The sequence below is a fragment of the Pyrus communis genome, chromosome 4 (genome assembly GCF_041283825.1).
Source record: "Pyrus communis isolate YQ-2024b chromosome 4, ASM4128382v1, whole genome shotgun sequence".
Lineage (NCBI taxonomy): Eukaryota > Viridiplantae > Streptophyta > Magnoliopsida > Rosales > Rosaceae > Pyrus > Pyrus communis.
In genome coordinates, this window is record NC_142568.1 from 7509017 (window position 1) to 7526955 (window position 17939).

Genomic DNA, 17939 nt, shown 5'->3' on the forward strand with positions numbered 1-17939 from the left:
TTTTTTGGTGTGGAACATATATTTTTGTAAACATCAACCTTGTGTACTTGTGGTAGTGGACTATAATTATTTGTTGTTTAGTTTTTTATTTTTATTTTTATTTTTTTTTAACAAACAATATGTTATAAACTTCTTATTTAAGTGTGATTGTGTAAATCGTAGATTAGATTTGATTCTAATTATTCTACCCTATTAGGATTTGTATTCCTTGCCGGAGAAGAATTTCTTCTCTTTCTTATTACTATAAATAAAGGTACTGCGTGGGGGGAATAACACATCCTCCACACAATCCTACAAACACATATCTCTTTATATTTTCTCTGTGCCGCCGGCTCCCTCTCTCCTGTCAGTTAAATATAGGCCATAACATGTTATCAGCACGTTCCTACCGATGCGTTTAGGAATCTGACGTGGAAGTTTTCTACATCAAACTAGTTCACTAATATCATCACTCAATCAAGTTCTTTCAAAACAATGGTTTTTATCTCGATATTTGTGCAGCCCTAATAGCATGAACATTCAACATAATACTTGACCCAACTTTACGTTTTTCAAATTTTAGATTCTACATAAATTGTGTATGGGATGGCAACGGGGTGGATTGGGTTCGGATGTGCCATCCCCATACCCGAACCCGTATAATCCCCAAACGGGTTTTTCCCATAACCGAACCCGTCGGGTGACCGATTTTTGATAGGGGAACGGTTTTTCCCATTATGATATTTATATATTTATTTATATTATTGACAAAATGAAGAATATAAAAAAAAGATATTAAATAAATTGCTATTATTAATACAATTGATACAATGCATCTAATGAGTAATATTAAAAATTTATATTACTAAGAAAACATTTACCCTCTTGAAAATTATAAGCATATAATTTCTATTATTAATGATATAAAAGTAAATAATTAATTTCATATTTTCATATAATAAATATTTACATTTTTTAATTCATAGATGAAATGGTTTGGTTTCGGGTATGGGTTTGGGGCGAATACCCCAATAACCATAACCGAACCCGAAATCGAAAAATTTATCTGACGGTTACCCATAACCGTAAAATACCCGAAATTCTATGCCTGAAACTGAACTATACGGATTGGTTACTTCGGGGATCAATTTTGACGGGTTAAATTGCCATCCTTAGCATGTGTTGGAGATATGCCTTGAAAGTCAATCTTTGGAAGAAACCTTTCAGGACAATGTCTATATGTATAGATAACTCTAATACAGCAAAAGGCAAAGTCACTCATTAAGACTATCTCAATAAATGGTATACGTCCAAAATAGTGAATCCATGGACAATGGATCGATGGAAGAAGTAATCTAATGATGTTAGACTCCAGAGATCTTCTTCACATAACCATAATGTCCAAAATGTTCCTGGTCATATGATTGTTAGAGGGACACTGACAATACATAGACCAGTACATACTATGTCCCCTTCAAATGGGAAAGATGGAAAGTCTCAAGCCATTCATGTAGTGATACTAAGACAAATATGTAGGTGCTCATTAAGGGAATGAGTTCACTGAACACAATCAAACGAGAGTACTTGCATGGAGGTCTACTCACATGTCAAGCAAGTAACTCTACTGGTTGGAATAATGTAAGTAATCCTTTGACCTGAGACATCATAGTTGTCTTAGGGATATGTTGTTGATCATTTGATAATGAGACGTGACCACATTTCATCTTGGATGTGTTCTGTGCATTGTTGGGGTTAGTGATTTATTCTCAGAGGCATGTGAATGTTCAACAAGGGATCTCTAATCCTCGTTATGAGAGGAAAAATACTCTAAGATATGATTCGGGAATCTTCGACCGAAGTATCGAGAATTGAATCATATAGCTTAGTAAAATCACATTAGGGGTTTGACATAAAGTATCCATATCCTAGTAATGTGATTGTGAGTATTGTATTAGATACATTGTAATTCCAATTGAATAGGTTCTTCGACCAAATTCTACATTAGCTTGGGTAGCCATGATATACGGTTAGATGTCACTCATGGCTTGTGGGTTCTTCTAGATGATTAAATAAGTAGTCCTCAAAGAAGAAAAGGAGAATTAAAAGTAAGTGATTGCATAAACACTAATCAATTGGATTGACACCAATCACCAATCACATCAATTGGATTGTACACCGATACACTCGTGTGTTGAGAAAATTAACGGATGATGGAATTAATTAATTGGATTAATTAAGTTTTATGATTGATTAGTATGTCTAAATAAATCATAGAGACGATAAAAGATCGTTTTGGGCTTAAAGAAAAGTTCAAGTACTTTTGGGTCCATTGGGCCCAAACTCATTAGGCTTTTAATTCAAGCATAAAAATGACTTAAATTAATAAAAGCCAAAGCCCAAACTATCACATAGTGGCCGGCCAATAGGGTGAGTAAATGAGAGAGGGTAAAAGTTAATTGTTAACTTACTTATCTCACCTTTATATAGAAAGATATAGGAAAAGGTTCTTTAGGGTTTTTGTGTGAGCTTTTGCCCCAAGGGAAAAACAAAAATCTCTCTCTCTTTCTCTCTCTCACACAAGGCCGACCACCAAGAGGAAAAAATAGCTAATCATCTCTTCTCCTTTTGGTTATTCCAACATCCATCTCACTACACTAGTGGGTGTGGATCTTTAGAGGTTTTCTACCTTGGAGACTAGAGGAGAATCAAAGAAGTTCCAAACCTATCAAGGTGGAGGAAACAAGGAGGGAGGCTAGGCTCAAGAACTTCCAAGAGGAGAGGTCTTGGAGGTGGTCACTTATTGGACTCAAGTCAAGGTTCAAAGGTAAAACACATTTCTCCTTAAACTTGTTTTTCAATAAGTTTCTTAGATGCAACAAATATGAACCTATGCTTCTTGAAGGGGATTTGCATGACTATAGCTTTGATAATATGCTTCCGTTGCTTATGTATGTTAATTTTGAATTGAATATGCATGCTAGTCACTTGAAATCCCACTTAAATCTCAATATTTCCCTTTAGTATGCATTATATTCATAATTGTTGAATTATGTGAATTGCTATTGCCATGAATTGCATCAAATATATGTCCATGCATTGAATTATTTAATTGAATATGTATGCAATTGAATTAGTTTATAATATGGAATTAAGAAAAAAAATTAAAATTAGGGTTTATTCTAAACCCCACCTTGTCATCTCACTGCGAGTCGCCGACTTCCCAGCTGCGCTGCGTTGAGCCACCAGCCCTAGGCATGTAGCCTAAGTGGCTGAGCTGAGCCGCGAGACCATAGAGCTAGGGCCATGGGCTTCTGGTTTTGAAACCTAGAAAAACCTGACACCTTCAATGGCGTCTCTACCATCACAAGTGGGCCTGCAGCCCAACCTTGACCTTGGGTCACCGTCCCAACGGCTTGAAGCTCATCCACCGATGTTGATTGATCGAGATTCCTTCGAATCTCGTTGGATTTTTTGAAATTCTGATTCGAATTTCTAGGGTTTTGGTTGAAACGTTGAGATTTCTTTATCTCCGTTCATATTCGTGATCCCCATTGACTCACGAACTCGCCCCAAGAATTTTTGTTCGAAAACATGGCCGCCTAAAGTGGCGGTGCCGGTCATCTTTGCTAGCAAGTGCACCCAGCTATGACTGGGGTGTTCCCAACCTAAGCCCAATTAGGCCTTGGTTTTCTCGGCCTAAATAAAAAAAAAAAAAAAATCCTTTTGGGCTTACCTGCAACGGCCCAAAACCATAAGCTCAGCCCAATTCAACACTAGCTCGTAGGGCTATGGTGTCCCTGTGCATAAAACCGCACCAGATCCTAGCCCGTAGCTGGTGAGTCGGTACACTTGCACTGTGACACACTTGATCACAGCTCCGCATAGTTGTGGTGCTCCTATGTACCACGATGCACATGATTGTGCCCCCCCCGGGTACATGTGTCCGCAATGCACCAGTTCAGAACTCTTTTTGGGCTTGATTAGCCCGTCCCTAACCCAACCCAATTTCTTTGGGCCTGGACCTCACGGTTTCATTTTTCCTAGCTTACTCATGGACTTTGGTCCATGTTTTTGGACCCCGAGGTCTAATTCTTTATTTTTTTTTAGACAATTTGAGTTTTATAATTTTTTGCCCACACTTTAAATTTGGTTTGAAGTCCAAATAATTAATCCAATTATAGACCTGAAGTTCTATTTGCATATTTTCTTGTTGCATATTTCTATATATATTTGTGTTTGTTTGCAGGAACATATGAACCTGAAGTTCATAATTATTTCGAAACTTGAAATTTCTAGAAACATGCCTTGTTTGAAAACTGAAGTTTTCCTCATAAACATCACCCATGAAAACCCAAAGCTTTTTCATGTAAATTTAAACCAATACATGTCTATTAGAACCTGAATGTTCTACTCCTATGTGAATGGATTGATTTTTTTCTCTATTACACTAACCACATCTTGTCCATTTATTTTGTGATAGGAACATGCCGAATTTGAACAAACTCGACTTCACTGCTTTGGAGGTCTCTGGAAGAAACTACCTCAAGTGGGTCCAAGATGTGAAACTCCACCTCACCGCAAAGAATTTGCGTCTCGCCATTGAAGATGAGATGGACAACCCTGTTGTCGAAGCTGAGAAAGCCACTGCCATGATTTTCATCTGAAGACACATTCATGATGCACTGCAAACCAAATACCTTGCTGAGGAGGATCCACGAGCACTCTGGGTAGCTTTGGCTAATCGTTTTCATCACCAAAAGAACATCTTCTTGCTTGAAGCAAGACATGACTGGCAACATTTGTGCTTCCAATACTTTAAGTATGTGAATGAAAATAATTATGAAAATTTTCAAATCCGAGCACTTCTTAAGTTTTGTAACGAGACCTTGACCAAAGAGGATCTCCTGGAGGAGACATATTCGACCCTCTCTGCTACTATATTGTCTTGCAACAACAATATAAGGCTCAGAAGTTCACTAAGTTTTCGGATTTGATATTTGTTTTACTTCTCGCTGAAAAGTAGAATTAGCTGTTGATGAAAAATCATCAAGCTTGACCTACTAGGGTGACTGTTGTGCCTGAAGCACATTATAGCATAAACCAATGCCCAAAACGCCAACATAGGCATGGTAGGGGTGGCTAGAAGCCACCCCATCAAGGTCAACAGAGCTAAGGCCCATCCAAGGGAGGAAACCGAGCCCAGAAGCACCCTAACCTCGTTCCCAAGGCTCCAAACTTCAAGAATAAGGGCAAAAAACCTGAAACGATGTATGCGGACATGTGCTATCGATGTGGTTCAAAGGACCATTGGTCCCGTGTTTGACGTGCTCCCTAGAAGGTTGTAGCTGAATATCATTCTCGTCATAAAAAATTTTAATCAAACTTTGTGCAAGTGGATGAACCAGAAAGTACCAAGATGAAGGTTTCTGACTTTCAGGAGGACACCACCCCTATTAGAATATTAGACATGAACTATTTCTAGTTAAATTTTAGAATAATGGGGCCGAATTCTACATAGTGGCCGAACCCCCCTTGTTTTTTGGTTTAATTTTGAACAATTTTCCTTTATGTTTGGATTATTTGTTGGTGATTTATTTTGGATATTAAGTTTTTAATTAATTACCATCCTTAAATACTTGAATTATTTTGAATGGATATTTGCTTTAAATTAATTTGTATTTCTAGGTATGACTAGTGGAAAAATTAGTTGTTTGACAAATAGTGCAACCACGCACACAGTTTTGTGTGAACACATCTATTTCACTAATTTCATACCTAATAATGCACATTTAACAACCCTCTCAAGCCCATCCAACCTGATCGAAGGATACGGTAAGGCACGTATAATGTTGTTTAATGGTATAATTTTGACCATTGATAAGGCACTTTATTTTCCATGTTCCGGAAGTTTCAAGGACATTAAAGATAATAATTACCACACTGAAACCTATGTAGAAATTGGAGTTGAATTTCTGTGCATCGGTTTCTACGAATATGGCCAGAAGTGTATTCTAGAGAAGATAGAGCATATCTCAAGTGGTCTGTATACTACGACCATACGCCATAGAGAAAGCCACTATGTGGCCGCCTTTACCTCTGGGACCGCTCACAAAATTACACTTTGGCATGATCGTTTGGGACTCCCTGGACGAACAGCGATGCGCTGTATCTTCAAATCATCACACGAGCAACCACTAACCCGAAGTTTAGGTTCGATTCAAGGAATCCTAGGTCAAACCTGCTTCATGGGAAAACTTATTATTAAGTCTTCTTATGACAAGATTCGTTTGAATCCTCCTATTTTTCTACAAAGGATTCAAGGGGACATTTGTGAACCGATTCACCATCCCTACGGACTATTTTGATATCTTATGATTTTGGTTGACGCTTCCACACGTTGGTCACATGTGTGCTTGTTGTCCACAAAGAACGCTACATTTTCTAAACTTTTGGCTCAGGTTATCAAGCTTAGGGCTCGCCACCCTGATTATCTGATCAAATCTATTCGATTGGATAATGCTGGAGAATTCACATATAAAACTATTGATGACCATTGCATGTCGGTTGGGGTTGAAGTTGAACATCCAGTACCCCATGTTCACACCCAGAATGGTCTGGCAGAGGCATTTCTTAAAGCGCTTATAAATGATTGCTCGATCGTTAGTCATATGTACCAAGCTCCCGATCGCTGCTTGGGGCCATGCAATCTTGCACGCAGCCATGTTGGTCTACCTAAGGCCTATTGAGACCCAACAATATAGCCCTTCAGTTGGTTACCATATACGAACTTGACATATCTGATTCTCATTCAATCATTCATTACTTAGAACCATTGACAGGCGATCTGTTTACTGCTCGTTTCGCGGATTGTCACTTCTATAAGACAGTCTTCCCGTCGTTAGGGGGAGATACGAACGTCAACGTTCCCGACGTGAATTATTGTGGACGACTCCCATTTTGTCTAATTTAGATCCCCGTACCACTCAATTTGAGACTGGAGTGCAGTACATCTTAGATCTTTAGAGCGTAGCTCATAACATTGCAGATGCTTTCACCGATCTAGCGCAAGTGACAAGATCACATATTCTAGCTGCGAATGTGCCTACAAAGAGACGAACTTCCTTCCTGGAGGCATGCAATGCCACTTTGGCCGATCCATGTACATTGGTGACTAGCCAATCATTTGCCCCTACACAGAAGCATGGCAAACCACTTGGTTTAAAGGATTCACACCCCTGAAAGAAGAAACCCATGGCATAGGCCCCTAGAGAGCCTACCATGAATCCGATTGTCGCCTACTCATTCTATTCAACTTATGAGGAAATTCTAAATTAGGGAAGCGTCATTGAAGAGACGAATCCATATTCCGAGAATCGTGAGAATTTAGTGCATTATGCTAGCTTGGATGATGTTTGGTGTAGAAATGAGATGATCGTCGACGATGCATTAGCATATGCAGTAGTTACTGAGATCATGTTGAGCGATGACATTGAACCCCGTTCTATTGATAAATGTCGACGTGAAAACCAATTGGTCGAACTAGAAACAAGAAATCCAGTCGAACTCAATTCATTTGCGAAACGTAAGATGTTTGAACCTTAGCTCCCACTCCTCCACATGTCAAGCTCGTTGGCTACAAATGGGTTTCGTTTGGAAGTGTAATGGGAAGAACAAAATTGTGCGTTACACAGCTCGTCTTGTTGCATAAGGCTTCTCACAACGCCCTGAGATTGACTATAATGAAACTTATTCACTTGTTATGGATGTGATTACTTTTTGCTACCTTATCAGTTTGGTAGTTTTCGAAAAACTGACTGGATCAAATATTTGCAAACCTCGGAACACGCTTTCAATTCGACTGAGGCGTTCACTTTACAATTTGAAGCAATCCGAAAGAATGTGGTATATCCATCTGAGTGAGTATTTGACTAGTTAGAGATATGTGAAGAACGAACTATGCCCTTGTATGTTCATTAAGAAGTCACATTTTGGTTTTGTGATAATTGCAATTTATGTCGATGACATGAACCTCATTGGAACTCCTAAAAAGCTCGTGAGAACTGCCGGACACATAAAGTCAGAATTTGAGACGAAAAAATCTGGGAAAGACTCGATACTATCTCGGTCTGGAGATAAAACACCGTTTAGATGGAATCTTAGTACATTAATCGAACTACACCTAGAAGATGTTGTGCCGCTTTAACGAGGATAAAGCGAAACCTTCGAGTACTCCTATAGTCGTTCGATTGCTAGATGCAAAACGAGATCTCTTACGTTCGAAGGAGGATGATGAAGAGATTTTAGAGCCTGAAGTTCCTTATCTAAGTGTGATAGGCACTTTATTATACTTAGCTTAATGCACTAGACTCGATATCTCTTGCACTGTTAATCTTTTGGGAAGATACAATAATGCACTAACTCATAGACACTAAACTGGGTATTACGGATCTGGGCTTATTCTATCCTTACGAATCGCCGCACCCTCTTATCTCGAGTCGATTCTCACCTTGTTGGTTATGTCGATGCAGGATATTTATCTGATTCGCACAAGGTGCGTTCTCAAACAGGTTATGTCTTTACCATTAGAGGCACCGCAATTTCTTGAAGTTCAACTAAACAGACCTTAGTTGCCACTTCGTCTAACCATGCTGAAATTCTCGCCTTACATGAAGCAACTCGGGAATGCTTTTGGTTGAGAGCAGTTGTGGGCCATATTCGAAGCTTCTGTGATATTTACCCCGTCGTTGACGTCTTGGCGACGATCTATAAAGACAACACATCATGCATCGAAGAGCTTAAGAAGGGTTAGATCAAAGGAGATAACATTAAGCACATTGTGCCGAAGTTATTCTTCTCACATTAACAACAAGAACATCAGAAGATTGAAGTCACGCAAATCCGTTCACAAGAAAATTTGGTTGATCTCTTCACCAAATCACTACCGAAGGCGACATTTCTGAAGCTTATTCAAGGAATTGGTATGCGTAAACTTTCTGAGTTGTAACATTGCTAGTTCTTTTTGGAATTATGTCAAACTCAGGGGGAGTATCCTGAAGCATATTTGCTTGATCTTAATGTACTCTTTTTCCTTACGATTAGGAGCATTGTTCCCACTAGGTTTTTGCTACCTAACGAGGTTTTGACAAGGCACCCACATTGGGTTGATCATATCCCTGATGATGTCCTGTAAACGTTTCATTTGACTTTGCATTTCTCATGCATTTTTTCTTAGACTATGGATTTTGTCCCTACTCAGGTTTTTACCATAGCCTTATGGTTTTCTGTGAGACTTACTTCCCTATGCAAGTTCCTACCTTATTTGAGAATAACATGTTCTTAGAATCAGTGCCGACGAGTCGACTTCCTCAACTTTAGATGATGTCGAATCTACTTGAGTATTTACACATTCAAGGGGGAGTGTTATAAACTTCTTATTTAAGTGTGATTGTGTAAATCCTAAATTAGATTTGATTCTAGTTATTCTATCCTATTAGGATTTGTATTTCTTGGAGGAGAATGATTTCTTCTCTCTCTCTCTCTCTCTCTCTCTCTCTCTCTCTTTCTTATTACTATAAATAAAGGCACTGCATAGGAGAAATAACACATCCTTTACACAACCTTACAAACACATACCTCTCTATATTTTTTTGTGTGCTGCCGGTGCCCTTTCCCCTGTCAGTTAAATATAGACCACAACACGATATTATCTATATTAAAAAGTAAGGGCGTGCTATCAATAATATGGTTCAAATTTGCTTTTGACAAAAATCGAATTTAAGACCTCTCACTTATAAGTAAAAAAAAAAACTGTTAAACCGTAGTACTAAATAATGGTTGTTATTTAGTTTTTGAACGTGACGGTACGAACCCTCCCAGAGCATGGTATTCTTGTCTTACCTTGTAAACCATTGAATTATGAACTTGTGGCAATCCTCATTTTGTTACTCCTGAAACGTCGACACGATACCATTATACGGCTGGTCCACTCTCCCTAAAACGACGCCGCTTTAGCGCTCGCACAATTTCCTTCCCTTTGTTCAAAAATCCCAAATTCCTTTCCACCCTTCTCATATCTCCGAGAGAAATTAAAGGGAAATAAGCCAGCCAGTTTCGCAGACAGAGAGACCCGAAAACCCGAATCGCGAACCCGGAAAAAATGGGCAAGGATCTGAGCGATGACCAAGTATCGTCGATGAAGGAGGCGTTCACTCTATTCGACACCGACAACGACGGCAAGATTGCTCCGTCGGAGCTCGGGATCCTAATGCGATCGCTCGGCGGCAACCCGACCCAGGCCCAGCTCAAATCCATAGTCGCCGAGGAGAAGCTCACCGCCCCCTTCGACTTTCCTCGCTTTCTCGACCTCATGGCCAAGCACATGAAGCCCGAGCCTTTCGATCGCCAGCTCCGCGACGCCTTCAAGGTCCTCGACAAGGACTCCACCGGCTTCGTCTCCGTATCGGAGCTCCGGCACATCCTCACCAGCATCGGCGAGAAATTGGAGCCGTCCGAGTTCGACGAGTGGATCCGGGAGGTGGATGTCGGGTCCGATGGCAAGATCAAATACGAGGACTTCATTGCCAGAATGGTGGCCAAGTGAGGGACGTAACGGTGCGTTTTGCATGGGTGAAAGTGTTTCGTGGAAGTAATTTGGGGGTAATGTATGTCTTTTTCTTAATTTTATGGAAAATTTAGGGTTTGTTTGTTTGGATTTTGTTTGTGATGAACTGAAATTGTCTCCAGTGCTTGATAAATTTGAAGGTGTTTGGGATGTAAGTGTTGATGGTTTTACATAATGTAATCTGGATTTGCTGGATTATTTTGTGCTCTTTGATTTTGTTTTTCTGTTGGGAATTTTGCTGTTTTCGTAAAGCGTTGATCTTTCGATTGTGGTTCGATTGCATTTGCTTCTCAAACTCAATGAAATGGTAAGTGAGAAACAATTGAGGCAATGCTCCATCCTCTGTAAATTTATGTCTCGAGTACGATCATTTAGTTGTGAATGTGGGATTTAGATGAAGAATTAGACAACTTAATTGTTTTGGTCAGGTGGGGTTTTGTTAACTAGTTCTTCCCATATAAAATTAGGTATATTCCTTTGGTTTGTCTAGGGTTCATGACCAGTTCGGTACAAGGATTTCCCGGTGAAGGTGACATTGGTTTGCAGGGTAATGTTCTCTTGCCATAATCTGTCATGTTATGATGTCAGTTATCAAATATTGGACTATAGAATAGATTAAAGTTCACTCTGTAAGCATCTAGATTGACAGTCTGCCTATATAACATGTTAAGCCCTCTGGTAAGACCATAAGAGGAGGTTCCCCACTCTTGTAAGACCGTAAGAGCAGGTTTCTGTTGTTCGTGATTATATTTCAACGACTGAACTTGATCATCGTTTGGTTGAAGACCAAGTGAATAACGGAAGTTATGCTGCTATGGTACATGTAAATGGTGCAATGATATTTGTGTTGGTAAAGTACATTTTGTGCCCTCAATGGATTGCTTGTTGCAATAGTTTGAATGATCTTGGAGCAGCAATCCCAGTCCTGTGATGAACTGTGAAGGAATAAAGGATTAATGGGAAGCTTAGGAATCAAAATACAAATGTAAGACCTCCAACTAAAGTTTGAAGCTTGATGTAGTTGCTAATGCTAGGGGTGTAACTTGTTTGGTGCCTAGGATTAGAATGGATTGGGTAACTCAGAAAGTTCAAGATATATCGAAGGTCAATCGAATCCAAGGCAACAACAATGACGAGGCAGTGTTGTCGAGAGCTCTAACCAATGTACCATACTAGGAGAGACTTTCGTATCAAGAGGGCATTGCACACCCTTGTCTCTGTCTCTCTCCTCACGTGACTGCAAAATTACAGCCGCATAGTAGATGTTTCGACTCCGCCAATTCTAATGCACAGAGACGAGGGTTGGTTACGATTCTTAACTTCTTAACAGGCATGGAACTAGCACATTTGGAACCAGAACCCAATCAAGTCTGATCAAATAGAGAAGTAAAAGAGAGAATAAATATGGCAACAGTGAGACTCAAACTTGATTTTCAAAAAATTACACAAGCAGCAAACAACAAATGTCAAGATGTTCCACTTTACACAAGAGGCCCGAGCTTCCGATTACAGTTCAGACTTATGTACAACAATACCACATGATATGAATGCAGATGAAGAGCGAATATTTCCCAACTAAGTCGCATAACGAATTCAGTGGCTATAGCGTGTTGGTTATTCAAGAATCCAGAAGGCAAGGAAACCATCATGTCTTCATTACCGACGTTGCTGACGAGCTGGTCGTCTGAGCTATGAGATTCTGAACCTTCTGGAGCAGGAGGTAGCTGAGTTTCTGCAAATGGATTATCCGGGTTTCCCCTATCATCCTTGGGTGGATCTTCTGGATCTTTCTTCTCGTCTTTTTTCTCATTCTCTTCGCTAGAACTACCACCACCTCCCTTTGAAACACCTGGAACCAAGTCAGGTCGAGGTTCCACACCAACACGTCTTAGATGCAGCTGACAGTGCAAACACCATTTGGATTATAAGGTCTTTTGATCATGCATAAAGCTACTACCGAGTAAACCAAATATTAAAAACTAAACGCTTGTAGAAGCAAATAGAGAGACCATTTACCTGAAGATGTAAGTTGACTTCATCCGGTCGGGACAGGAATGGAAAATCTCCCCCACTCTTCAACTGTGCTCGCCTTGCGTCAGGATACCTTTCACCAACTTCATCTTTGAGTTGTTGAGGAATCCCACTGTAGTCATTTGTCTTCGTGTATACGTTTCAGGAAGAAATTTTTTGACGGGTCAGCTTAAATTTTTAAACTTCCCAATCTAGTATTGGAATGTAATACTGATACTGTAAGAAGGATTCAGATGTATGAACAGACATGCTAAAGCAAGAAGCCGTTGACATTCACATTTAAAGTGTCGTTGAATCAAATCCATAGCTGGTTTCTCTAAGATATAAGCAACATTTATCGCTGTATGTGAGATATGAATGCAGTGTGACAAATTTATTAAGAAATTGCATAATATTGAAAGCAGCCAAAATTTTCAAAGTTCTAAAAGAGAGCAATGAGTTAGAACAAAGTTAGAACCAAAGGGATGCAATACATAAACAAACACTTTGTTCCAGAGGGATTATTTGAAAATGTATCCATATGCACGAACATAAACCAAACAAGATCCGAAATACATACATCCATTATAGTGATGAATGAATCCGTAAGCAACAGAGGTCCAACTGAAGCAGCATCAGTTGTTAAAGTCAACCTGGAGGCCAGGTCCTCTCTTGAGAGCGTCTCAACCTGAATTATCACAGTTTCAAGTCAGAAATTAGAATAGCTTGCACAACCATTCAACTTCTATAAATATTTGTAGTCAATTACCCCAGGGTCCCTGATAGTATTTAACTTCCTTCCCAAGTACACACCTTTTTTCCTTTCCGGATTAGTTCATTTGGTTTTTCGTTAAATCAAATCCCTCTGAAGATAACATCGTGCATAGCAATACCAAAGCTTAAAATATCATATCATTCATTCTACATGTCAATTTGATAAAATTAATACTTGTAAATCATTTGTCAAGAAAAATTATCAAACAGAAAACAAGAACAATGAATACTATCTTATCTAGACAAGATCCGATACGGAAATTCTTCCAAATGCTTATCACACCCAGAGATTCATGATGTCGAATTTATCAAAGTTTACATGGTTTTTTATTTTTTTTATTTTTTATTTTTTTGTTGTCATTCAAATTAAAAGTTAAAAAGTAATAGGTAAAGTAGAAAAAAATCTGGAAACCATTTTAGGAGTAGTGTGATGAGAAAAAAAAAAGGTGCAAACAAAAGCATCCAATCCCCTAATAGAACAACACAAATTATCCTAAAACCAAAGTGGAGCATGTATCCAAAGCCTAAAGTCAAGAATTACAAATAAATGGAGACGCTGTAATCATGCAGACAGAAGTCAATGAAGTTATCGAGGCACAATGCTGAGCTAACAATAGGCACAAGATATCTCAGTAAGTGAGATGTACAGAAGGTGAGAAGATCTCTAATAAGTAACACAACAGCGATAATGGGTAGGGTGTAAAGGCCTTCACAGACTCTACCTGAGAAACAACGAAGTCCACTGAATCTGCTATAAATGGCTCATGGGGGCCATCATGTATTCCGGTCAAGACATATCTTTTCAACAAAAAAGAAGGGGTCCAACTAATGCTGCATAAGACAATACCATATCAGGTAAGTTGATGTTAAAAGAAAACAAAACTGGAAGCAAATTACTCTCTGAGCCAAAAAACTAAACAAATGCAGCATGCACTTTGTAAAATATAGTATATCATATCCAACCAATAATTTCAAACATTTCGATTAAAAATTGATGATGTTCCGGTATAACGTTTCATTTCTTAATTTATTTAAAAATCAAACAAAAGTAACCATGTGGATGGATGGATCAATAGTCCAATGAATGTAATCCCTTATATTGATCCTCTTCCTCACTGGAATGCAGACCAGTCCATGGAAGGGAGAAGATAAGCCTAAGGATCATATGGAGTTTTTTCTTTACAAGTGACAATTCATTAATAATGATGTCACTTTAGCACCTTGAGAATACAAATTTTTCAAAATCAGATGAGAAAAGCCACTTGAGAGGGTAAGTAGATAGTTTCAATTCAACTCAATCCCTTCAATCAATTAGGTGAAATGCTCAATATTCCATGGAAGCAAGGATATATTAAAAGGATAAATACTTATCCCAGTGAATCATAATTTAGGTTATCAACTTGCAATATCAAGAATAAATTGAGCAGGAAAATTGGTATGCCTTAGTGCACCTTATTGTTATCAGCAAACATTTACAAGGTAAAGCATGAATCTCTTTGATGTCAAGAAGTACCAAAGACCATTATAACCCTTTGTCAGGTCAATACAACATCTGAGCACTTATAAAACACCGGAACACAGATGTCAAAATAAATAGCTTAACTATCAACCTCTATCAAAACCATTCATTAAATATTTACCATCAAATACCTATTTTTGGATTTGAACCAACTTTAACAACATGTGTGTAGCTTTATGAATGTATAAAGTACAAATATGACAAACATACACGGGAGCCCAAGGCATTGCTGCAGAGAAGCTGCGCGTGTCCAAAAATGTGTTTGATAGTATCAATGATCGAACTCGTCTTGGACGATGCTGAGCAAAAAGTTGAGCCAAGAAGCCCCCAAGGGATGTACCATATATATGTATCTGTTAGAAAGAAATTGATCAGATTACCTTAAAAGACTATTTTTTTTAATTAACTAGAATCACCACAAATATGAGAAGAGTTTTTAACAGCAATTAAACAATCTAACAGTTTGTTTAAGTTATATATCAAGATATGCACTGTTATGAAACACATTTCTCAGCTAAATGGTGTAAAATTTCATCAACAGCGTGTTTCCTCTTTCTCTGCTCTGATCACTTTTCCCGATTCGGATACGCATTTCATATACAGAAAATCAGCAATTGTTTAATTATATAATCTAAAAACAAAAACAAAACATTTATGGTGCCACGAATGATTTTACTTAAGGGATGGTTAACCATTTCTTTTTTGGACGTAGGGATAGTTTAACTATATTCGACGTAACATGTCTGAAATCCTTTCAATCTGATCAAAATTAAAAGTAATATATCTATATGCATCATTCAGTGTATATTATTGCATGTAACAAATTTACTATAAAAACAATGTTATCTCACTTTCCTGTGGCCTAGATACCAAGTTCAAATCTTTCTGTATACCTGAAATCACCACTCAACTACCCAGAAGCTAGAAATCAGGGAACTCAGGAATCTTTCTTTAGTTTCAATGTACTGGGAGTTTTGAGGAGGGGCATGTGAGAAAAGGCAATCAGAAATGAAATATTTTCCAACTTGCACAATCACTGGAAGAGTGTTGATCTGTGAAGCATCTTGCTGACAGTATAACATGAAGGTGCACCTAAATATCATACGTATAATTAAGTAGGGATAAATGGTCATCAATCACTGAAAGCTGTATGCAGCACTTGGGTGTTTCCTAAAGACACTAACTATTTAGAACCTAGAAGCTACTTGTGCATTAAGAAAATGAGAAATTCCTTTTGCACAAGCAATAGAAATACTAAACAAAATAAGATTGATAATGGCAGGAGTAAACTGTAAGCAAGATGAGTTCTTACGTGATGAACATCAATAGCATCCAAGAATTTCTCGAATGCTAGAATCCACTCATGATGATTCCATACACGTGGAATATCAACAGAAATCACCCGATAACCCTGCATATATTATAAATTTATTAGTATTAATGTTTAAATTAATTAAGTAGAACTTGAGAAGATTTATCAGCTACAACCATTCAAATTTAGAGGTGTTGGACAGAGAGGGAGCAGCAGAATGAAAAAAGATGGGTACATATACAAGATTTACCAGCCACAACCATTCAAATCTAGTTAAACAACTGAATTATCCGCTTAAAGAGAATAAAAGGAAATCAGTATCTAGAAATATAAAATTCAAATATACGGAGGAGATCAAACATATACAAGAGACACCCAAAAGTTGCTGATTGTTTGCAACAAAACAACTAAACAGAAAAAAATAAAGCCCAATGGACCATGAAAACTGGAAATTATAGTCTAAAGTGCCTATGAAGCAAAAGAAAACGAAAACCAAAAACTAATATGCTTTGGGAAGACTTATGTGATAGATACAATGAAGATAACATAAAGGCCAGCCTACTACCTTCATGGACAATGACATGATCTGCTTGTAGCAGACATCAGCTGTCCCTGCTGTTCCAGGAAGACAAATAAGAGGAGGTACCGCTTTTGGGCCAAAATCATAGTATCGCCACTGCTTTGTGCCAATCTGCATACACCGTAATTTCAATGTAAACCCAATGCTCAATAAGTAATGAGAAACAGGCGGACAACTGCTTTATCAACACACACAATTGATTAAGCTTGTAGCTTTGCAGCTGAAACAGACATAATACATTCATAAGAAGCTCCACATACCACATGCAGAATCTAAATCCACAATTGAACGAATTAGAAAAACCCCACATCAAAATTCACAAACTTGATTCAAACCCACGTCCTAATACAGTTGAAATACAAAACTATGCACGAAAAAGGAACTATCTTGCATTTGGGTTTTCTAAAACAGGTGAGACTAAACCCTAAAGAACAAAAAACCCAGCTGTAAAATGAAACTAATGAATCAAGCCCAGAAACAAAATCACAAAAAAAATTGAAAATTGAAAAGGGTAAAGGAGAAGTGGAGGTGAAAAGAAACGTACTGGGATCTTGTGAAGAGGGACCTGGGACTTGAAGTAGATGTAATCTCCGGGCGCCGAGTAGACGCCTTTCATTTCTGGTTTCTATGCCCAAAACCTCCCCATGTCACATGCCCATTATTCGATTTGATCTTATCGACCGATCACTCTATTTCTCTCTCTCTCGATTTTTCTATTATTTTTCTATGTATTTGCTGGATTGGTTTGGCTAGTTCTTCTTCCGAATTTTCTTTGAAATTTTTAATTTGGGGGATTGACGAGTAGAGGATGAGAGGGAAGCCCACGTGGCAGGGCCCCCACTACGACAGTCCATGACTCAATGGTTCATCAACTGCTTGTCAAAGGTCGTTTAGATGTTAGGCATGATTGGTGGTTGTAGGGTTTTATTTATTTATTTATTTTATGTTTTTGTCAAAGTGGTTGTAGACTTGTAGTTTATTTTTGTTTATTATTATCTTTTGGCTTAATAGTTGATTTGCTTCATGAAACCGTCATTTAGTTTTATTTTATTCTTTGACATTGGTTTTGTCTCACTTTACTTCATGAAACTATCATTTTGCCTCATTAGTGTTAGTTCACCTCATTTTCGTCATTTCCGTCAAA

At 38.3% G+C, this 17939-nt stretch overlaps 2 protein-coding genes across 2 annotated transcripts; one reads left to right on the forward strand and one right to left on the reverse strand.

Moving 5' to 3' along the window:
• Window positions 1-10030: 10030 nt before the first annotated feature.
• Window positions 10031-10798, forward strand: LOC137721856 (putative calcium-binding protein CML13). The gene has a single exon (XM_068460881.2). It carries the CDS (start codon window positions 10136-10138, stop codon window positions 10577-10579), a length of 444 nt encoding a protein of 147 aa, XP_068316982.1. The 5' UTR covers window positions 10031-10135; the 3' UTR covers window positions 10580-10798.
• A 1205-nt stretch (window positions 10799-12003) lies between these two features.
• On the reverse strand, window positions 12004-17665 carry LOC137721855 (alpha/beta-Hydrolases superfamily protein). The gene is made up of 8 exons (XM_068460880.2): window positions 17340-17665; window positions 16781-16906; window positions 16216-16314; window positions 15114-15256; window positions 14107-14215; window positions 13191-13298; window positions 12617-12757; window positions 12004-12498 (listed from the first exon to the last, which is right to left on the reverse strand). Exons 1-8 carry the CDS (start codon window positions 17409-17411, stop codon window positions 12082-12084), a joined length of 1215 nt encoding a protein of 404 aa, XP_068316981.1. The 5' UTR covers window positions 17412-17665; the 3' UTR covers window positions 12004-12081.
• Between the last annotated feature and the right edge of the window lie 274 nt (window positions 17666-17939).